Source organism: Anolis carolinensis, chromosome 6 (genome assembly GCF_035594765.1).
Source record: "Anolis carolinensis isolate JA03-04 chromosome 6, rAnoCar3.1.pri, whole genome shotgun sequence".
Taxonomy (NCBI): Eukaryota; Metazoa; Chordata; class Lepidosauria; order Squamata; family Dactyloidae; genus Anolis; species Anolis carolinensis.
Genome location: NC_085846.1, coordinates 10,290,988 through 10,315,012, shown reverse-complemented (window position 1 = coordinate 10,315,012; position 24,025 = coordinate 10,290,988). Strand labels below are relative to the sequence as shown.

General features: G+C 39.2%; 1 protein-coding gene across 1 annotated transcript; it reads right to left on the bottom strand.

The window, feature by feature from the left end:
- Positions 1-2,637: 2,637 nt before the first annotated feature.
- LOC100560193 (vomeronasal type-2 receptor 26-like) lies at positions 2,638-21,933 on the bottom strand. The gene is made up of 5 exons (XM_062957078.1): positions 21,898-21,933; positions 15,332-15,458; positions 14,423-15,045; positions 11,610-11,614; positions 2,638-2,911 (listed from the first exon to the last, which is right to left on the bottom strand). Exons 1-5 carry the CDS (start codon positions 21,931-21,933, stop codon positions 2,638-2,640), a joined length of 1,065 nt encoding a protein of 354 aa, XP_062813148.1.
- Between the last annotated feature and the right edge of the window lie 2,092 nt (positions 21,934-24,025).

Here is a 24,025-nt window from a genome sequence, read left to right as displayed (position 1 = left end):
AAGTTAACAACAACAACAACAACAACAATTCTCCCCAGTTGAGTGGGGATTCAAACCCTGTCTCCAGAATTATAGTCCAAATCTTAAGCCACTTTGCCATTTTGAGTCACTTAGAAATTGTATATAAAATATATATTTGTTACAATTCTGTATAGCTCAGCATGAAGTAATGGGCCTCCATGTGGATATATAATATACTAGCTCTGCCCGGCCACGCATTGCTGTGGCGAAGTATGGTGGTATGGGAAATAAAGTATTGAGGAATTGGTGGTAATTAAGGTAAAGGGTAAAGGTTTTCCCCTGACATTAAGTCCATTATAAATGGGTTGTATAGCTGTGTGGAAGGGCCTTGAATCTACACTGCCATATAATCCAGTTAAAATCAGATAATCTGTATTTTATAGGCAGTGGGGAAGAGGCTTAAGTGAGGCCTAACTCAGCCTGTCCCCTGGGCTGAGTGGGTTGCTAGGAGACCAAGTGGGCGGAGCTTAGCCTTCTAACTGGTAGCAATTGGATAAAAACAATTATTCCTCTCCCCCTAATTAGGATTTTATTTTTCTTTCCTTTTTGTTGTATGAACTTAGAGGCATGAATGAGGGGTAGTGCTGGCAAGTTTAGTGTTTCTGGGATGTGTAGTTTTGTTGTTTTGTCCTAGGCTGAAATTTCATTACCCTTTTATATATATAGATTGATTGAGCCATATGCCACCACGCTGAGATTTATCATACCAGCCTTCAAGGCCTCCCCACTGCAACCACTCTATGCTTTGTGGTCGATCAGGCAGGATCAGATAAGTATTCAACTACACCTGTTTAGTCATATACAGCATTATTACAGTATTTCTCTTCTTGTGATGTGTAGATAGCCAAGGTGCCTCTCTGTCCTGCCTACATGCCATGATGGACTGGCCATGTGTGTGTAGGCATCAATGGTTCTTGTGTAAGTGGGGATGGAGGATTGGACTCTGTGGAGGGAGGAATACAATATCAACCCCCATCTTATCCAACAGACACACATATATGGAAAATGTACAGGTCCGACTAAAATTCTGAACAATTTTAATAGAGTTTTTCTAAAAACTAAAAGGAGATGGCCATAAGTGGACAATGGACTAGCTAATTTATGCAGTTGGGTGTGTGGAGCAGGAAAATTATAAAAGTATATTTGAAACCTCAGTGAAACCTTATGAGTCTTTCTGTGTCTAAAAGGCTCATAATATCTTCTGATACCTATTCAGATATAAAAAATGAAAAGCAGCAAAATAGGAAAATCCAACTTTATTCATTTATTTATTTATTTCCCATACTTATACTCCGCCCTTCTCACCCCCGAAGGAGGACTCAGGGCGGCCTCACAAACTGGCAACTATTTGACGCCCACATACAATTTTAGAATAATAATTGCACTTAAAACTATGCATTAAAACATAACTTATAAAAACGACAATTAAAATTACGCAAATTCATAGTCATAGTCCAGGATCAGTCCATTAGTCGGTAGATTTATTCATGTCTACTCAGAAATAAGTAGACTTATTCATTAGTAGACTTATTCATGTCTACTCAGAAATAAGCCTTAGCTCTGTTAATTAGCTCCTCTAATTACTTTTGTTTCGGACTGGTTGCAACAGGCGACAAGACACTTACAGAAAGGAAGGCTTCAGGAGAAATTCAACAGATAATATCCTTGAGCAAAGCTTTGACCCAGCTGCAGTGCTGGACACTCTTTGTTGAGGATACTCTACTGTTCTGATGTTTGAAGGACAAAACAGGGATTAGTGGAATGGACAGGAAAGATTGGTGGAATGGACAGATGATGTTGTGAGAGCCCAGATGAATCAAGGTGGTCATCATCAGACCAACCAGAATAGTTTTCCATAGGGAAAAAAATAGAAACTTCACTATTTTGTTTTGGAAAAATGGATTGTGTACCACTTTTGGGTGAGTGTGCCTTCCTCAAAGATGGTATGAAATCCTATTTTCAATTTATGTGGCCCTGTGGTATAACCAAACATTCTTCTCACTGGAGACTCAAGGCAGGATCACCAGCAAGAAAAGAAAATCAGGAAATGCAGGTCTTAATTTCTAGAATGACAAACAACTATAATATATTTTCTCAGGTAGCAGAAGATGCTTTGACTTGACATTTTGTTGGGGCTTCTATTGTCCCCCTATCCAAATGATAGGCCTAATCTTAACAGGGTTGGTGTATGTTTTCCAGGCTGTATGGCCATGCTCTATAAGTATTCTCTCCTGATGTTTCACCCACATCTATGGCAGGCATCCTCAGAGGTTGTGAGATACCTCACAACCTCTGAAGATGCCTGCCATAGATGTGGACTAAACATCAGGAGAAAATACTTCTGGAACATGTTCATACAGCCCGGAAAACATACAACAACCCTGTGATCCCGGCCATAAAAGCCTTCAACAACACACTAATCTTAACACATATTCCACATATCACCGTTTCTGGAAAATTGTGATTATAATTGAATAAATTGAAATTTCTGTCTCAAAATGGAGACTTCCAACAAAGGAGGACAACATCATCCATTTTATCCTGTGAAGAAAATTCACAGGAGATCAATCTAAGTGAATAAAACTAATTCCAGTGGGAAAAGAAACAGACATGTACTTAATGTTTTCTTTTTATTAGTTGTTTCTTTATGTTCATATCAGGCCTCATGACAATGATATAGCACTTGGGGAAAAATATGAATCCAAGTAATCCACCACTGGAAGCCAAGATGGAGAAGATCTCCACAGCCACCATATGTTTGCATTTGCTGGAAAGGTAGGCTGGAACAAAGGAAATCCACACAGCGCAGAAGACCAACATGCTGAAGGTGATAAACTTGGCTTCATTAAAGCTATCAGGTAACTTCCTGGCAAAGAACGCTGAAGTGAAACTGCAAATAGACAGGAAACCCAGAAAAGCCAGGACACAGTAAAACATGGAAACAGACCCTTCGTTACAATCAAGAATGACTTCTTTAGCCATTGAGATCACATCAAAATCTGGAAATTGAGGAAAGGTAGACAACCATGCTGTACAAATTGTGACTTGGATGAGCAAGCAGAAGAGAATAATGGAGGTGGTTGTTCTTTTCCAAAACGATTTCTTCAAGCAAGACACAGGCTTTGTGGTTTGGAAAGCAAGAATCACAGTGATAGTTTTTGCCAACACTGAAGAAATGGCCACCGAGAAGATGATGCCAAAAGCTGTCTGCCGAAAGAGACAGGTCATCTTCTGTGGCTTTCCAATGAACAGCAGAGCACAAAGGAAGGAGAGCAGGAGGGAGATGAGAAGAGTATAGGTGAGATTCCGATTATTGGCCTTGACAATGGGAGTGTTTGAGGAAGATCCCAAGCACCACAGCGGTCACACAAAACAAGAAAAGAGCAGAGATGGCCAGACTTGTCCCCAGAGCTTCTTTAAAAGTGAGGAAAGTTAGAGATTTGGGGATGCAGAAATCCCTGTTCTTGTTTGGATAATGATTTTCTGGACATTGAAAGCAACCAGCCATATCTGAGGAAACGAAACCAAGGAAATATTATAGTTCATGACTTGTTTAATATCAGGCTTTAAACATTATTTTAAAACTACAAATTAGAACCATTTCTTCTAAACCAGAGAATTTAATATTTTGTATTTTCACATACATGTATTTGGATGAAGATATCACATGGAAATTCTTCAGGATAATCTCAAATCAATAATAGAATCTCAGTTTAGGGTTCTGCACAGGAATTCCTGTACAGAACATTTTATAACAATACAGTTTGGTTCATGATTAGGTGATCGGGGTGAGATCGAATTAATACAGTATTGAATCCCAGTAGTTACCCTTCTTTGCCCTAAAACAACAGTTCCCAAACTGTTCCATGGAACTCCAGGGTTTTATAAAAGCATGATCGGGAGTTCATGGAAGATCTTTAAAATTACATTTGCAATGGATTTTAAAATAAAGCCATGTGAAGCCAACTATGTGACTGTATCTAATGCAAAGGAAGGGGGGAAAAGGATTATCTCCAAACATCCATTCATTATCATCAATGACATGGTAAGGACTATGAATATGGCACTCTTGAAAGTGGATTCCCTCTCCCTCTCCTCCCTCCCCCCCAAACAATGTACCAACTGGTGAGATTAAATTATGTTGCATAAGAATGCATATGTGTGGTTGAGGTTGGGTTGGTGATGACAGCTCAAGTTATGAGATCTTCCCAATCATCCCTTGGCCTCTCTTAAAGTATTTGGTAATCTATACCAGAATTCTAATTAGTAATATATACACCAGTAGCTGTATTTTCCTTCCAGGATTGCATAGCAATGGTGTGGAAAGGAAGATACAAAATGTAGGCTCTAAACAACCTATTACTACAATGTTTGACTCATGACTTTGCAACTAAGCTACATCTCTTCCTATTGCTACCCCTTATGCCACTGTAGTTCATCAACAGGGTTCAAGCCACAACACTTACCTCTCTCATTTGAAATCTTTCCTTCTGGGCATGGAATACAGTCATAGCAGCAAAATGGTCCCCCTTCTACCCTTCTCTTACTATAACCTGGGTCGCAGTTGTCATTACACAGAGAAGACGGACATTCCTGCTCACAAAAGATAAAGAATATTTGAACCTATCCCACTTTCCCTACAAAGGAGGACTAATTTTTGGACTAGACTGACTACACAAAATATTGTACTATCTAATGAGACACATCAAGTAGTCTTCTGTATCAGCACCTTAGCTAGATTACCTGTTCTGCCCCTCTCCAAAACTTGACTGGGGCACCACTCACCAATGCTCTGATTGGCAAGAAAATGAGACTCCCCAAGCTGTCAATGTCTGTTAAATGTTGTTCTTAGGGGTTAAAATCATGATAATGGTGTCATGATGTGATTAAGCACTGGTTGAGGGAGGTGCACACAATATTTATGTAAAGGTAACTGTTCCATTTTCACAATAAGTGCTTAGTCAAACGGTGACATTATTCACACCCAGTAACTTATTTTAATGTAGCAAAATACAAAGCAGTGACTTTCCTTTAACTGTCCCCTATTCACATTTTTTTAATTTGTCACAAGCATAACACACACATCCATCTTACTTTGCTGAGTATCAGCTGCATGAGAATAAGGAAGACCATCCTGCATGTGATTGCAGCAGGAGAGAATGATGCTTAGCATCATTCTTCTTGATATTACTCTGCTTCTCACTTCTACTCCAGTATTTTAGTCTGTGGGGCCAAGCTCTCTTCCCTGCAAGAGAATTTTACTGATCTCTCCTGAGAAGAAGACAGCCAACCCTATCACTAGGGAGTCTACTTGCATCTTCACCAAAATTGACTCCCTGGATCCCTTTCCCTTTCCATGAGGTTTCCCTGTCCTATGACATTTGGACCTTTCTTCAAGCATGGAGCCTACCACATCTCATTACATTATGTCGATGTCCTTCCGGTAGGGCTCCCTGCCTGAAGAGAGGTCCAAGCATCACAGGAGGCAGTGCTGGCAACACAGGAAGTTTCATACAAAACATCCCGGAGAAGCTGGGTGGAAATGCTTCCCCTCATGGGATAAGGTGGGGGGCAATGTGGATGGTGCTGGGCATGGGGCAACAGATTCCCCTTGCCCCACGCCAGGCTGCACCAGATTTACCACAATCCACAGCGATTCTCCTCAATATTGCCCAGATCCGGGACCTGAATATGATGAGGTCCCTATTCTCCAGGGCAACATTCAAAACAATGATCTTTGATTCATCTCCAATTTTTGCCAGACTGAAGCAACAATGCCATCTCTGCATTTTTTTTTCTTTTACAGTGTTTGCCTTTTTGAACACTTTGAAATATCTAGAAACACCACAGGATTTGCTGGTGTCTTACCTGATTGAACCTGCTCGGCCATACAATAGCATTGTCATGAATGGTGAACCCAATATTTGGAAATATTTGTGGGTCTACTCTTCCCACTTTGACTCGAAGGAAGGACTCATTGTTGAATGTAACCCCGTTGATGATATCAAACCCAGTTGCTAAATCCCCATTGTCATTAAAAGAAACCTTTTCACCAGCAGTGTTGTTAAATGAGACATTTTTCAGGAAGTGGTGGAGCTAGGTTGAGAGCAAAGAAGAGTAATATAATACTTATATCCACTGCATAAATAAATCTATGTGGAAGAATCAGGGTAGCTGTCTAGAACAACTAATTTAAACCCATTGCTCCAAGTCCAAGTAAATAAATAACTAATTCCTTAGTAAGACATTTCTAAGCCAATTTAATATTAGAGCTGTGCAAGATCAAAGCCTGGGTTCAATTTAAATCAGATGCCAATTTGCAATTTGGATCTGGACATAATTTAAATCAGATTGATCCAGATCCAATCCATTCAAATCTCAACCTTGTATTTGAATCTGATTCGAGAATTGGAAACCCTTTTCAAATACACTTTTTAATTTTTTCATATATCCTTATAAATTTTAAAGAGATGATAAAAAGATCAACACAGTACAATTTCAGACAGTAGCTCCATGAGATTTTTTGCCAAACACATCTAAAGTTTGCTGGATTCAAACCAAAGAGGAAGCTTAATTGATTGGAAACACAAATACCTTTTTAGCATGTGAACACATACACAAATAAAAACTATTCATATGTGCTGACAAGTTGAAAAAAAATCAGAACAAATAAAAAGACATAGCAGCTCAGAGGTAATAATATTACAATTATTGGACAGATGTACCGATTAAGTACATCTGTAGCTGCCAAACCTTCTGGGCCATTATTTTATAAAATAATGCATTCTACACAGTATTTTGTAAAAACAAATATATCAATGTATCTTGCAAGGGGCTGAACATTACCTGCTACGGTTGCAGTTTTCGAAGGTTTTGTTTGCCTCTATCTGTCCTGTGTTTGAACACAGAGGAGGACATATTATGCAAAGCATGAGCTACAGCATAGACAGCATTGTAGATACTATAGCTGTGACTGGTCATATTCAGTTCAAAAACAGACACAGGAAGGGCCTCCAGCTTCTCTTCTCCTATACACATTGTCTCAGAATGGTTATCCAGACTGGAATTTGGCAACAAACAAAGAAATGCTTGTTGCCAGAAGTCTTTGAGGAAGTCATCTTGTGGGTTTGAGTTTAGTTTTCTGTTTTTCAAAAAGTCATGGAATCCTGAAATTTCCTCTGTGTGCACTGAAATGGATAAAGCACCATGGATGAAACTGAGATCCCCAGATCTTTGGAAAAGGAGTGACGTAAAATCCATTTGGGCTGTCATAATCCATATTTTACTTATACTTGTGTCTCCATAATATTCCAGAATTTCTACCAACATTCTCAAAGTGAGAATTGTTTGTATTTCCCCATGCACAATCACTGTATTGACAGTGCTTCTCTTGACAAGATAAGCTGTTTCAAGGAGCCCCTTTCCCATGGTTTCCAGCTCACTGAAAAAAGTCATTCGGGTTAATTGTTTTATGAAATCAAAGCAGATACCTCTCTGTGAAAACATGGGAAGCACTCTGTGTACAAAACTCTCCCTGTGATTATCAGCTACATAAAAGACTCCAATCCATGACCACTGGAAATGCAGCATTAAGTGGAGAATCCCCATATATTGATGATCTCCATTTGGGAACATCCGGTGGACAAAAGCGGCCTGTTTTTTTTCACCCATCAGTGGAGCAGAACCATATGTGATCTGAAAAACAAAAGAGGTAGATTTATTCTTATTTATTGGTTTAGTGTATGATTAGAACATTTAACATGTCCTTCTGTCCTTACCTATATGGTGGCAATATGACTTTCATGTCGTCACAACAAATAAATATCAGTATAAGGGACCAAATCGGGGAACTAAAAGAAAATGAACAATGTTGGTGCTGGTTGCAAATACATTAGGAAAAACTTTTTAAAGATAAGAGTTGTTTGACAATCTCCTTCTCTGGAGGGTTTTAAGCAAAGGCTGGAAGACCATCTGGCCAGAGGGCATGGATTGTGTATTCCTGGATAGTTTGCACTGGATGGCCCCTATGGTTTCTTCCAACGCTGTGATTCTATGGCCTTTTATTGCACAACTGCACAAGGCTGTCTCTTTTGTTGACACTAAATGCCACACTTGGTGAAGAGCCTGCTTTGGTGATCATATAGTGTTGACACCCTGTCACTCATATGGAATAACACTGTCAACACTCTAGAATCAAAGCAGCTTGTCACCATTTTAACTACCATGGCTTCATCCTATGGAATCCTGGCATGTCTAGTTTGTTGAGGCACCAGCACACATTTGCAGAGAGGGCAACATACCTTGTAAATTTACAATTCCCATTGTTCCATGGAATTTATGAATGGAGGTTAAAATGTTGTCAGACAGCATAAATTCTACAGTGTAGGTGTGCCCAGTGTGGTCTTACTATCAGGAAGTTCTTTCTAATGTTTGGTTGGAATTTCCCTTCTTGTAATTTGAATTCATTGGCTCTGCTATTCTCTTTTGAATCAGCAGAAAACATGTTTTGCATTATAGCATTTTGATATTTATTCATGTGCTTATTTAATTCATATTCAATCTTTTCCCCACTATTACTACACAGTGAAGAGCAGGTTAGTTAAATCAACTTCATGTATAGGTCAAAGACAGATTTTGGGGACAAAATTATGGACAAGAGTGATTCAACAAAGGTCATAAAGCAGATAGATAGATGATAGATAGATAGATAGATAGATAGATAGATAGATAGATAGATAGATGATTGATAGATAGATAGATACTGTAGGTATCTTTCTTAATTCCACTCCCACAATTGTATACATATGCTTTATAACCCGAGGCTTTAATGTCACTCTGACTTTTTTCAGTGGGCTGGAAACCATGGGAAAGGGGCTCCTTGAAACAGCTTATCTTGTCAAGAGAAGCACTGTCAATATAGTTCTGTGCTGTGGGTTTATATGTTTATATTAAAAGCTCATGGAAAATAAAAACGAATACTGTCACATTCCCTTTCTCCTTTTTGATCCAACTTGGGAAATCTTAGAATCATAGAATCATAGAATAGTAGAGTTGGAAGAGACCTCATGGGCCATCCAGTCCAACCCCCTGCCAAGAAGCAGGAAATCACATTCAAAGCACCCCTGACATATGGCCATCCAGCCTCTGCTTAAAAGCCTCCAAAGAAGGAGCCTCCACTACAGCCCGGGGGAGAGAGTTCCACTGTCGAACAGCTCTCACAGTGAGGAAGTTCTTCCTGATGTTCAGGTGGAATCTCCTTTCCTGTAGTTTGAAGCCATTGTTCCATGTCCTAGTCTCCAGGGTAGCAGAAAACAAGCTTACTCCCTCCTCCCTATGACTTCCGTTCACGTATTTGTACATGGCTATCATGTCTCCTCTCAGCCTTCTCTTTTGCAGGCTAAGCATGCCCAGCTCTTTAAGCTGCTCCTCATAGGGCTTGTTCTCCAGACCCTTAATCATTTTAGTCGCCCTCCTCTGGACGCTTTCCAGCTTGTCAACATCTCCCTTCAACTGCGGTGCCCAAAATTGGACGGAGTATTCCAGGTGTGGTCTGATCAAGGCAGAATAGAGGGGGAGCAGGACTTCCCTGGATCTAGACGCTATACCCCTATTGATGCAGGCAAGAATCCCATTGGCTTTTTTAGCTGCCGCATCACATTGTTGGCTCATGTTTAACTTGTTGTCCACGAGGACTCCAAGGTCTTTTTCGCACATCTTTGATCAGGAGGAGTCATGCTGGAGCTGATTCTATACCTATAGAATAATATTGTATTTGCACAGAACCAATTAACTGTGGGAAGACTTTCAGCCTTGTAGTTATGGGCAAAGTCCATTCAATACCTTATAGTCATGAGCACTGTGTTTGCAGAGTGTATGATGGCCTAAAGACGTGTTTTGGGAGAAACATCTGATAAAGAGACAGACAATTGGGTGTCCCTGCATGCATCATTGTGCCCACAACATTTTCATTTTAAAACTATACAACCACTGTGTTGTCAAAGGCTTTCATGGCTGGAATCACTGGGTTGTTATGAGTTTTCCGGGCTGTATGAGCCATGTTCCCGAATGCCTCTGGAATATGGCCATACAGCCTGGAAAACTCACAGTAACCTACTATACAATCACTGGTTGCAAATGGAAAAGAAAGCATCTACATCATTTTAAACTCTGGCATTCAGCATCCAGTCTTTACCTGTGGGAACTTATAGATGCTTAGGGTATCTGCCATGAAGAGACAGACACCAGAATTAGGTCCTCCAATGACTGCTACTGGCTTGTTCTGGGTGTCACATTTGTAGTTAGGGACAAATTTGTCCCAGGTAGAAAGAAGTTCCATTGCTGCAAGAAAGGTCCATCTGGCTAGAAAATTGCTGTTGGAAATATAGAAGCCCAGTGTAATGTTGGGCAAAAGCAAAGGGTTTGCATTGATCTCCTTCACAGCAAATATCAAGGCCAAGAGATGCTGGTAATTCTGTGTTATTACTCTAGGATGACAGTTAAAGATTGTGTCAGAAAACAGCAGTCATAAAACATTCAGTATAAAACCATGTGTAAAGCAATGCAATTAAATGTATAGAAGACATATCTGTAATCCACGTTTGTAAAATGAATGATTGCCTCGACCATACAGGGAAAGTTTGTGTGTTGTTTTCCAATATGAAAATATATACAGTAGAGTCTCACTTATCCAACATAAACGGGCCGGCAGAATGTTGGATAAGCGAATATGTTGGATAATAAGGAGGCATTAAGGAAAAGCCTATTAAACATTAAATTAGATTATGATTTTACTAATTAAGCACCAAAACATCATATTATACAACAAATTTGACAGAAAAAGTAGTTCAATAGGCAGTAATGGTATGTAGTAATTACTGTATTTACAAATTTAGCACCAAAGTATCACGATGTATTGAAAACATTGACTACAAAAATGCATTGGATAATCCAGAACATTGGATAAGCGAGTGTTGGATAAGTGAGACTCTACTGTATTTTTAAAATTCAGCAAATCTCACCCCTTCAATATTTAATGCAATATTTAATGCCTATCCATCTAATTTCCGAGCATACCTCTAAAGCATGTGGTATCACCTGGATAATTTCTCTTTGGATGATATCAAGGATCAAATACTTTTTAAAGAGGTCCAGCACTCAACCAAATAAACAAGTTTTAAACAGCTTTGGACTCTGCATATTCTAACAGGAAAACTGGATAATGTCTGCACAGAATCAAGATACTAATAGGAAAATAAATTAAATCCATACATCGTATCATTTTCCAGTTCCTCAGAGGGATTTTTTTGTATGTTATCTTTTCAGCAGATATGAAGATCTGAGAGAGAATACCAGCAATGAGCACATCTCCAGACTGGTGATACTTGTGATGTATAACAAGTGGGCGACCAATATTCTCTGAATCAATGGAATTTTTGCATGCGATTTGAGGCAGCAAAATTAATGACAGAGCCATGATGAACAAAATTTTGTTTGCAAATGCACCATCTGGATGAATATTTAGTGCTCCACCCATTGTCCTTCAAATCTTCTGCCACCGTAAAGTCTCATTAGAATAATTACGGATTAACCAGATCTGTATCATGAAAATTCAGCAGCCAGAAGTGATTGAACTGTGCCTTCCTCTAGTAGCTACAGTTCTGGCAGACCTGGACAATATTAATAACATTTGTAATTATGTCCCCCTATACATGTCTGCTCCTATAAATTCAGTAGGATTCTCCTCTGTATGTGTAGATGGGATTTCCACCTCAGATGAAGTGTTTTTGCTAGTGGCTTCTGGAAATCCATGTAGATTTAGAGACAGAGGATGTGTAATCATGGTGAATTTAGCAATTAAAGAGGAGTCAGATCAAGATTATGGGTTTATTGTCACATCTCAGCAAATGTCATGTCAAGTGTCATCAAACTTGACCACAAGAGACACAAGGGTTTGTAATCACCAATGAAAAGAAATATTGTTGAGGCTATGACACTTTTAGACAGGAAAACTATAACAAGAGAAATAGAGCATAAGGCATTAATTTGCAGAGCATAGTTTTGAGTGTGTCGTCGAAGGCTTTCATGGCCAAGATCACAGGGTTGTTATATGTTTTCCAGGCTGTATGGTCATGTTCCAGAAGTATTATCTCCAGATGTTTCACCCACATCTATGGCAGGTCATACCTCACAACCTCTGAGGATGCCTGCCATAGATATGGGAGAAACATCAGGAGATAATATTTCTGGAACATGGCCATATAGCCCAGAAAACATACAACAACCCAAAGTTTTGAGTGTTGGACTAGGATTCCAGGAGGTCAGGTTTTGAATATTGCTTTTAAACCTGACAATGGATATATCACCAATAATTGTGAGCAACCGCTTTTGATTTCATACTTTGTGAATGTGCCCAATTTAAAAATTAGTCTTAACTGTTGACCGCTCAAACCCAAAGCTTTCAAAATATGACCCAATTAAACCTCATAAGGGGACCTCACATCACCTCTAAAGCCCCACAAACACCATAAACGTGATTCAGGGTTGTCCAAGGGACCCTCTTTTTCCATAAGAGTATGAATACCTGTTTCATTATTATATTATAAATGAAATGCCATGGAAATGTATTCTATGTGCTGCAAGATGGACAGGGTATTGCAATGGAAAGAGTCTGCCTTGGAGAGATTTTTTTATTGATTTTTGTGCAAACACTTGAAATTTAACATTTTGATCATCCATTCCCTGAATCAATGTGTGATGTCAGAACCATGTCTCAGTTATAGTCTCCCAATCCCTCTGCTGCTCTACTTTCTAACAGTCTGATATGTGACCAATCTACTTAGACAAAACCATCTGGTCAAGTGTGAGGGTGGTATTGTGGTTACTGTGCTAGTTTAAGATTTAGGACTTCCTATGCAATAGGATCAAAATGAAGACCATAGGACGGTATTGTAAATTATCAATGAGTTACGTTGGGTAATTAACAAGTAAAGGTCTAAATCGAGTTATAATAATAAATTTTATTTATATTCCACCTTCTCCCCTAGGGGAATCAGAGCAGATTACAGCATTTGCATACATAGGCAAACATTTAAACCATTTACAATAATATACAATGAGACACACAAACACAAACAAAGGCAAAGGCTTCTCGTTTCATTTCTGGGTTCTGGAGGCAGTGCTCATCTCTGGATCTGGGGAGGTTCTTTTCTCCATTTTCAAGCCAAGGAGCGTGTGTTGTCACCTCATGGCCGTGTGGCCAGCAAGATTGCTTGGAGTGTCTCTTTGCCTTTTCCCACAGAAGCGGTACCTATTTAACTACTCACATTTGCATGTTTTCGAACTGCTAGGTTGGCAGGAGTTAGGGCTAATTAGCCTTAAAAGGAGATCACTAGACACTTATTTTAGTATTTCACATCTGTGTTTATTTATAATTCATTTGCAACCATATATGTTGAGCAAACCAGTACATTGTAGTCATTTGAGTATTGGACTATGACTTTTGAAGTCCAGGGTTCAAATACACACTTGGGCATGGAATCCTGCTGGGTGACTTGGGCAAATCAACCTCTTTCTGCCTGAGAGCAAAGCAAAGGAAAGGAAACCCATCCTCTGAATAACTCTTACCAGGAAAACACCATGATAGGTTGTTCTTAGGTTGGTGGGGACGAGAGACGAGAGACGGCCTTCTCGGTGGTGGCTCCCCGGCTGTGGAACTCCCTCCCCAGTGACATTCGGCAGGCCCCATCCCTTTTGGGGTTCAGAAAAAAACTGAAGACCTGGCTATGTACACAGGCATTTGAAGAATAAGCATGTGTTGGCTTCGACGCGGTCTGAATTACGGCTCTTGTATAAGGTCTGGTGGATGAATGGCATATGCACTTTGCATTGTTTTAAACTTTGTATATTGTATTTTATGACTGTTTTAACTGTTTTAATGTTTTAGTTCATTGTATATCACTGTAACGGCATCATTTGCCACTTGTAAGCCGCCCTGAGTCCCCTCGGGTGAGAAGGGCGGGGTATAAATGATTGAAATAAATAAATAAATAAATAAATTAGGTTCACCATAAGTTGGAAATGATATCAAAAATATCAACCTATAGAACAGGTTAAATATTCTTCCCCCACATTATATTCTTCCTAAGTTTCTCCTTTTATTCAGCTCAGGCCTTAGCACAATGATGCAGCATTTGGGGAAAAAGATAAAACCCAGTAATCCAGCACTAGAAGCCAAGATGGAGAAGATTTCCACAGCGACCATGTACTTCCCTCTGATACTCAGGTAGGTGGGAACAAAAGATAGCCATACACTGCAGAAGACCAGCATGCTGAAGGTAATAGATTTGGCTTCATGGAAACTGTCTGGCAACCTTCTGGCTAAAAAAGCCACACCAAAGCTTACAATGGCCAAAAAACCCATATAACTCAGGACGCAATAAAACATGGTGAATGACCCTTGATTACATTCCACAATGATGTTTTCAGTTACTGAATACATGTCCAGATCTAGGAATGGAGGAGAACTTGCCAACCATGCAGCACAAATGGTGGCTTGAATCAAGGAGCAGAAAATAACAATGGAGGCAGCCAGTCTCTTCCCTACCCATTTCTTCATTTTGGACCCAGGCTTGTTAGCCTTGAAAGCTAGAACAACCAAGATGGTTTTAGCCAAGACACAGGAAACACATACAGAGAATATGATGCCAAAAGCAGTTTGTTGAAGCAAACATGTCAGTTTCCCAGGTTGGCCGATGAACAGAAATACACAAAGGAAACTGAGGAGGAGGGAAACTAGAAGAACGTAGGAGAGGCTCTCATTGTTGGCTTTGACGATAGGTGTGTTGCGGTGCTTCACAAAAGTTCCTAGCACTAGAACTGTGATGAAAGAAAATAATAGAGCAAATATAGCCAAACTGATTCCCAAAGGTTCCTCATAAGACAAGAAGCTTAACTTTTTCAGAATGCATGCATCTTGGGCATTGTTTGCATATTGGTCTGATGGGCAATGAAAACAGTCATCCATGTCTGAAAAAGAAAACGTGGTTTCTAATGCATGATGTCCCTCCAAACCACACTAGAGTAATTAGTTTTTAACACTGCAAAGGTACAGATAGGGTACTATCCGAATGAAATAAGGCAGATTAGCAATCTGGTTCATAAAATGCTCAGCAATGATTGAGGAGCAAACATGAAGAATGAACATTCAAATAAGCAGCACCCCATTAGTGGTGGTATCCACCCATAACCACCAACATTATAACAGACTGAAATCTGTTATAATTTAATAAACTTTTCACACAGTATTTCTTACCTGTCTGATTTGAAATCTTTCCTTTGGGGCATGGAAGACAACCATAGCAACAGAATGGCTTCCCTTCCTTCTTTGTCCTTTGGAAACCCGGATAGCAGTTTCCATTACACACAGAAAGAGGCTGTGCCTGTCCATACATTTAAAAAAGAATGTCGCATTAACTTTTGAAGATGGTTTGGGGTAAGTTTTTATCAATTTGATTTTAAAAAATAATACTAGCATGGATTAAAATGACAGAGTACTTGTTATACCATCTTGATCATAACTGGACATCCTCCCATGCTAAAACTCTTCAGAAAATATTTCCATTAAAACAGGTTCAGTGCAGCGTGTAATCCTTTGGAGAACAATAATATGTTCTTTGCAATGGGTTGTTGCCTCTTTGTTGTAGATTGGGTCCTGTCATTATCTTTACTTTGTTAGGTTGTTGTATGTCTTTCAGGCTGTGTGGCCATGTTCCAGAAGTATTCTCTCCTGACGTTTCGCTCACATCTATGGCAGGCATCCTCAGAGGTTGTGAGGTATGGATATCCATACCTTACAACCTCTGAGGATGCCTGCCATAGATGTGGGCGAAACGTCAGGAGAGAATACTTCTGGAACATGGCCACACTGCCCGAAAGACATACAACAACCCTGTGATCCCGGCCATGAAAGCCTTCGACAACATATCTTTACTTTGTTGATTTAATTCTCCCATATTGTTATGTGCCTACGTTTATTTATATTGTGTTTTGTAAGCCGTTCCATTCCCTCAGGGAGAAGGGGTGGGATATAAATAAAGCATTATTATTATTATTATTATTATTATTATTATTATTATTATTATTATTATTATTATTATTTTATGACACAGCAAACAAGATAGACATGCTGGATTCCGTATCACAAAATCACAAGTCAAACACTGCCCAAGTGTCTAGGACTGTGTGATGTATTTTTGGATGATGCGTGCAGATCCCAGTAGGGTGGGCTTTTGCAGTTGGCAGATCACAATTTTGTCAATGTCTATTGTTTCCAAATTCTGGCTGAGATCTTTTGGGACGGCACCCAATGTGCCGATCACCACCGGGACCATCTGCACTGGTTTCTGCCAGAGTCTTTGAAGTTCAATCTTGAGGTCCTGATAGCGACTGAGTTTTTCCTGTTGTTTTTCGTCAATGCAACTGTCACCTGGGATGGCGACATCAATGATCCAAACCTTTTTCTTTTCCACAACTGTGATGTCTGGTGTGTTGTGTTCCAGAACTTTGTCAGTCTGGATTTGGAAGTCCCACAGTATCTTTGCATGCTCATTCTCCAATACTTTTGCAGGTTTGTGATCCCACCAGTTCTTTACTGCTGGCAGGTGGTACTTGAGACATAAGTTCCAATGAATCATTTGGGCCATATAGTTGTGCCTCTGTTTGTAGTCTGTCTGTGCGATTTTCTTACAGCAGCTGAGGATATTATCAATGGTTTCATCAGCTTCCTTGCACAGTCTGCATTTTGGGTCATCAGCTGATTTTTCGATCTTGGCCTTAATTGCCTTTGTCCTGATGGCTTATTCCTGGGCTGCAAGGATCAGGCCTTCTGTCTCCTTCTTCAGTGTCCCATTCGTGAGCCATAGCCAGGTCTTCTCCTTATCAGCTTTTCCTTCAATTTTGTCAAGGAACTTTCCATGCAATGTTTTGTTGTGCCAGTTGTCAGCTCTAGTTTGTAGTGCAGTTTTCTTGTACTGATTCTTTGTTTGCTGTGTTTTGAGGAGCTTCTGATTTTTGACTTCAATCAAAGCAGGTTCTTCACTTTGCTTTACATATTCTGCCAGGGCATGTTCTTCTTCTTTGACTGCTTGTTTTACTTGTAAGAGTCCTCTGCCCCCTGATCTTCTAGGCAGATAGAGCCGGTCAACATCACTGTGCGGGTGCAGTGAATGATGAATGGTCATGAGTTTTCTTGTTTTTCTGTCCAAATTGTCCAATTATTATTATTATTATTATTATTATTATTATTATTATTATTATTATTATTAATATTATTATTATTATTATTATTACATCATATTTTATCATTTCATTTTGTTCTCTGCTATGGCAGTTGCTTTTTCTTTGATTACAGACTCAGGGCATGTCTACAATGGATTGGTTAGCCTGGCGTAACTCTGCACTCAGAGATGTATGTGCTGAATCCAGGTAGCCTGAGATCATATCTGCCCCGATGGATTGTCACTTACTCTGTGTCACTGCCACCACTAACCTCAGCTTGGCAAGGAGCTCTGTCCATGCTTTCTGGCCATTGCAGGTACCTCTGTTGATGTCAGAATAGGACAAGCATGTGACCATCAAGAAGAAGGAGACAGTTGCAATATGGGATAATCCATCCCATTCCTATGTGCTGATCAATATAATGAAAGCATCTGCCTGCAAAGTGGATCAGGGCAAATTGGACACAACCCAGCTTTGGTGTGCTCACAACAAGCTGTTGTGTATTATGAAGGCAGTCCATTTACAGTGAATCCAGGTTATTGCCCCAGTGAAGACAAGCCCGCAGTCAGCCAACCTCAATGCATATTTTCTCCATTCTGCTCAATGCATTAAAGTTTATTCATAATTACTTCAATTTTAGAAGCCCCTTCTATACTGCCCTATATCCCAGTATCTGATCCCAGATTATCTGCTTTAAACTGGATTATATGAGTCTCCACTGACAAGTAATATGGGATAATCAAATACATTTCAGCATACATTTCTATTTTCATTGGGCTAAAAGAGTTGCAATTGATTTCAGTTCCTATATATTCTTACTTGAACTTGAGCCATATATAAATGGTATTTAATTCTGAGTAAACATTTACAGAAGTACACTACATGTCCGGATTGAGAATGAGTCTACAGTGAATAATGGTATTATTATTTGAATTTTCATGAAGGAAGAAATGGCAGGAGAAACTTAGACATTTGCAAAAGATCATACCTGATTAAACACACTTGGCCATGTGATGGCATCCTCAAAAATGGTCAGCATTTTATCTGGGTCTATTCTTCCGACTTTGACTTTGAGAAAGGATTCATTTATAAAAGTCACCCAGTTTAGAACATCAAATCCAGCTATTAATTCCCCATTTTGGTCAAAGGAAATCTTGTCCCCAGCACTATTGTTAAATGAGACCCGTCTGAGAAACTGATGGAGCTAAATGGGCCAGGAGACAACAACATTCATTAGAATGTACAGGTAGACTGAAACATGAAGTTCAATACACCATTTAACTGTTAGTACCCTGTTTCCCTTAAAATAAGACATCCCCAAAAAATAAGACCTAGTAGAGGTTTTGCTGAATTGCTAAATATAAGACCTCCCCCAAAAGTAAGACCTAGCAAAGTTTTTGTTTGGAAGCATGCCCGCTGAACAAAACACCAAAGCAGGCAGGATCGGTAAATGAACGTACCATAAAGTAGTGTACATGGAAATATTGGTAGTAACAAGAAATTCTTGATAGGATTCACAGTTTGTCTGGTTATGCTGGTTTATGATGACAACTACTACAGTATATAATAAATGTTCATTTTTTTGTTCAACAATAAATGTTAATTCTTCTTCATGGAAAAATAAGACATCTCCTGAAAATAAGACCTAGATCATCTTTGGGAGCAAAAATTAATATAAGACACTGTCTTATTTTCGGGGAAACACGGTACACAAGTGCTGGGGTATATAGCCTTTCAAAGAGTTTTGGATTTAATAGTAGCAGTAATGTAGCAACAGCTGAGTTCCTGTTTCCCCCTACCTTATTTATTAACATAAGATAAAACATGTAAAAGGAGGTCTAGAAGGCCGCTGCCAACTTTGTGGATAAGGGAAATATTTTCTCATCCACAAAAAGATGCTCTGTGCAGTAGATTGTAATTCCAAAATTGAGATTTTGTGTGTGTGTGGCAATTGATGGCCACACACCATACAAAGGCCTCAAATAAATATCACTGAGGTCTATATGTGGACCTTACATTACACTGACCCATATATCACTGCCTGAATCAGTTCACTTCACATAGGCATTCCATGAGAAGCATGTGAGTTCTGGTTTCAGGCTAAGCGGGTCACATTCTTCTTCCTTTATACAACGATTTGTATCTGCTTAATTTCTCTTGCATCCTTATTTTTCAACAAGAGTATCCAACTCTATGTGCTGCAGCATTTGTGCAATCTATAAACATGGGGCTATCTATACCTACACAAAACTCCAAGACCAACCTGGAGCAGAAATTCTCCATCCTCAGCTTGGATGCTGGGAAGCTGTTCATATGTTCTTCTAGCAAACCACAGTCACCATGAGGTTGAGTTGGGATTGGCTAGTCCTGATTCTACCCCATGGTTGAAGTCCTCTAGTTGAGCATCTCTGGATTGTAACCCTTACCTGTCCTATGGTTTTTGTCACTGTGGCATCCAACCAGAGTCTATCTGTCCATCCATCCACCTGTCCATCTGTCCCACACCCTACCCCCTACCCACCCCATTTGGTTGCATGGACATCTTTGCTGAAGTCTACAAAAGCATCTGGTGATGACCAAGATTTGAATCTCCCTAGTCACATGCCACATCAACTAAGATAACACAGCCATGATCTATCCCTTTTTCTCTGCACTGTAGAACATGTGGGAAAAGGGATAATATTGCTAACATGTACGGATAGCAGATCACTTTGCTTTGGAGCTGCTGTCCTGACTCACCCAAAGAATGGAGTTGCCTTTGAATTTTGCTGAAACTCTGGAGCATTCCCTGTTTTTTATTAACATCAGGTTAAATCTGCTCAGCCCAATTTATTTATTTATTTATTTATTTATTTATTTATGTATTTATTTCCAATATTTCTATCCCGCCCTTCTCACCCGAATTTGCCCCGTGTTAAGTACTGGAAGTCTTTGGACATCATTTGGACATTCAGGTTTGACTTCTTTTTCACTTCAGTGAATGCCTAGTTTAGACAAGTCCATGATAAACCTTCCCATTATTGTGTAGAGAACATACTTGCCATGGTTGCCAGTTCTGAAGCTTCCAACTCCCTCTGCTTATCATTCTTATGTGGTCGAGTCTGGATGAATGCATGTTGTGTAGAGCATGTGCCACAGCATAGATAGCATTGTAGACATTGTAACTGTGAGCAGACATTCTTATATCAAAGATAGAGCTAGGAAGAGCCTCCAGTTTCTCCTGACCAGTGCAGAGGTTTCTGTCTGTTTCAGTGGCAGAGCTGGGGAATGAGCAATCAAATATTTGCTCCCAGAAGTCCATCAGAAAACCATCTTCTTTTTCTAGAGTTGGGCTTGTCATCTGAACAAATCTACTAAATCCTAATATCTCCCTTGAGTGACTTGCAAATGATATAGCACCATGAATGAATTGAATATCGCAATTCCTCAGGAAGGAAATCAATGTGAAATCCATCTGGGCTGTCATGATCCAAAGCTTTTTCACAGGTATATCTTGAAAAGTGGACATTTGGAGAAGCAATTGAAAGATTATCATGGTCTCAACTGCACCATGTAACACCACAACATTGACAGTACCCGATATAATACTATCAAACATTTCAAAACCATATTCTACCTTTTCAACCATGTCTGTTGAATAAGTCAGTCCAGGAAACCTCTTTATGAAGTCAAAGCAGACACCATGCAGGGAAAATATGGGAAGCACGCCCTGTATAAACCTCTCTCCTTCTTCATTGTCTTCAGAAGTTAACCCAATCCATGTCCAACTGAAATGAAGCAGTAGCTGAAGAATTCCCATTACTTGAATGGTCCCATCTGGGGACATGGAATGGTAGAAAGCAAACTGGGGAGACTTATTTATCGCTGATGAGGAACTGTATATGAGCTAAAGAAGAAAAGGAGAGGAAAGAATGTAAGCCCCATGTAAGCCACCCCGAGTCCCTTCAGGGAGATGGGGCGGGGTATAAGAATAAAGTTATTATTATTATTATTATTATTATTATTATTATTATTATTATTATTGTTATTATTATTAAGAATAGACAGGAAGAGATAGTTTTAAAATCAAACATGATGATATGAGTTTGTGTGTGGAGTAGTAATGGTTAGAATATTTTTCCAAAATTGTAAGTCACTGTTTCCTTTAGCTTGAACTGGGAAAAAGGAGGGATTTTGTGTTGTTGGAAGGCTTTCATGGTCAGAATCACTGGGTTGCTGTGAGTTTTTCCGGACTGTATGGCCATGTTCCAGAAGCATTCTCTCCTGACATTTCACCAACATCTATGATAGGCATGCTTAGAGACAACCTCTGAGAATACCTGCCATAGATGTGGGTGGGTGAAACATCAGGAGAGAATGCTTCTGGAACATGGCCGTACAACCCAAAAAACTCACAGCAACCCAGGAGGGATTTTCTTTATTTTCATATATGTGCTGTAACTACAAACGCAAAGGACAGGAATACCAATAAACCACAGCAATGCTTCTCTCTAGAAAAAGTCTAACATTTAAGCAAGACACAAAGTAAACATCTTTCATCTTGCAGAAAAGCTTTATTTCCAGCGGTTACTTAAATCTTGATGCTCTATGTGCACACCTTACCTGTGGAATCTTGTAGATGTTCAGTATGGTTGACATGTGTTGACAGATGTCAGACTGAAGTCCACCCAAGACTGCTACCAGATTATTGAGGTGATTACATCTGTAGTTAGGGATGAATCTGCCATGTGTTGAAAGAACTTCCATTGAAGCTTGAGAGGTCCCTTTGTGGTTAAGATTGTTATTATAGATGAGGAATCCCAATGTGATGTTGGTTAAGATCTGGGGATTTTTATTTATTTCTTTTATAGCAAAAACCAAGGCCTGGATGTGCTGGTAGATGTGAGTCAAGACCCTAATGCAATGAGAGTGGATAATTATGATTTAATTTTGCTGTATGTTAGTAGTTAGCCACATTGATTGAGAAATGGATCAGGAAACATCAGTACATACAACTGGATTCTGGCTGCTTTGAATACAGATGGTTGTGGTTGCACTGAATTAAATAATGTTAACAGATAAGAAAACTATTAATTGAAAATAAACTGCATAAACAATATAGTCTTATTATTTCTGCTTTTGCTTCCCAGAAAGATGAATAAGCAATATGGAAATATGGAACCTAGGTTTCCCTACCTGAGTTTGGTTAAAGTTGCTAAAATGAATAGATTTCATACATATGGTGTAACTTAGATTTGATATCCATGTAGCCCCTGAAATGTCTGAAAGGGTATAGTCTACACTTAACATTCTCAACTCATTTAAAATACTGATCAAAATGTCACTGTTCTAGAAAAACCCTGTGATAGGTTTATGGTTACCATACATTGGAAGCACACAACAAGAAGCTGGGACTACCTAGTAGGATTCAGATGTTAGTGATATTCCCCCATAGTTAACAAAATCAAGGATGCCATGATAAATTGCTACAGGGATTTTTCTGATTCTACATTTGGAGGATATCCTTAAAAATTACTTATCCTGCTTTGTTCCTTCTTATGGCATAGAGATGGGTCAAAGGTGGCACATTAGCACAATTAGCTAAAGACAAGAACATCTGTTTATGTAAATGAAGCAACTTAAAGACATTCAGGGTGATAGAGAATTAAAAATAATTTTTCTCTTCTTTTCCCATTGTTCAGGGTAGGGAAAGCAGGCATCAAAATAAAAGCAATTATAGAGATTCTAAACACTTTTCAGAAGGATAAGCAGAAGAAATAATAAGTCACAATGATTAAAAATGCTTACAGGTGCAATTGAGTGTTCAAAGCACCATAGTACTAAAATATTTCACCCCTCATTCCATCCCAAAGTGCAATAGAATATCATCTTGTAAAATAATTTAATTTATGATCAGAAGTCAGACTTGTAGATTCTCACCCTTTCCCCCCAGTATCCACCAGTGTAGATATTATCACAGAAACAAACTTAAGAGGCAGTATTTCCCTCTGTTTCTCTGAAGGCAAAAGCTGGCTTTCCTTTGGAAAGTGTGATAACCAATTGGAAGAACATTCAGCTTGAGCCTTGGTATTTGTCTAAATCCAATGCACATCCTTACTGAAAATAAAATCAATGATTATGGCATCATTAAGAAAGGAAACAATTGCATACATGTGCTCATATCTCATATTTTGAGAGGGATGTATTTTGAATAGTATCCCATCAAAAGGGATGTAGATCTGAGATAGTATGCCACCAATGATGAGGTCTCCTGACTGATAATATTTATGACGAATAGCGAAAAGGTCACCAACAAAACATTTACTAACAGGAACTTCAAACACCGCCTTAGGCAACAGGAGCAGCAATCCAAAACCTACAAGTACGAACATCTTGTATGTATATGAAAATCCTTTTGTTCTGAAATATCAATTCTTCACTTTGCACATCTTGTTAGCACTGCTTAAGTGACATGACCAATCATGCCATGGATATACTGTTCCAACAGCTGAATTGCACAGAGTTGAGCACCAAGTGTGTATCAAACCTTCTGTCCAAATAATACAGGGGACATTATTAATAGTACTCTTCAATTATGGTTCAGAGTTTTGCAACTATTCCCTGGAAATTTGAAAGAAGAAGTAGAGTTTATCATGGTTATCTTGATAATTAGATAGGAGATGATTGCTTGGCTGGTTTTATGTGCAATATTACAAAGGAAAACAAGTTTATCATGTAATTCCAAAATATT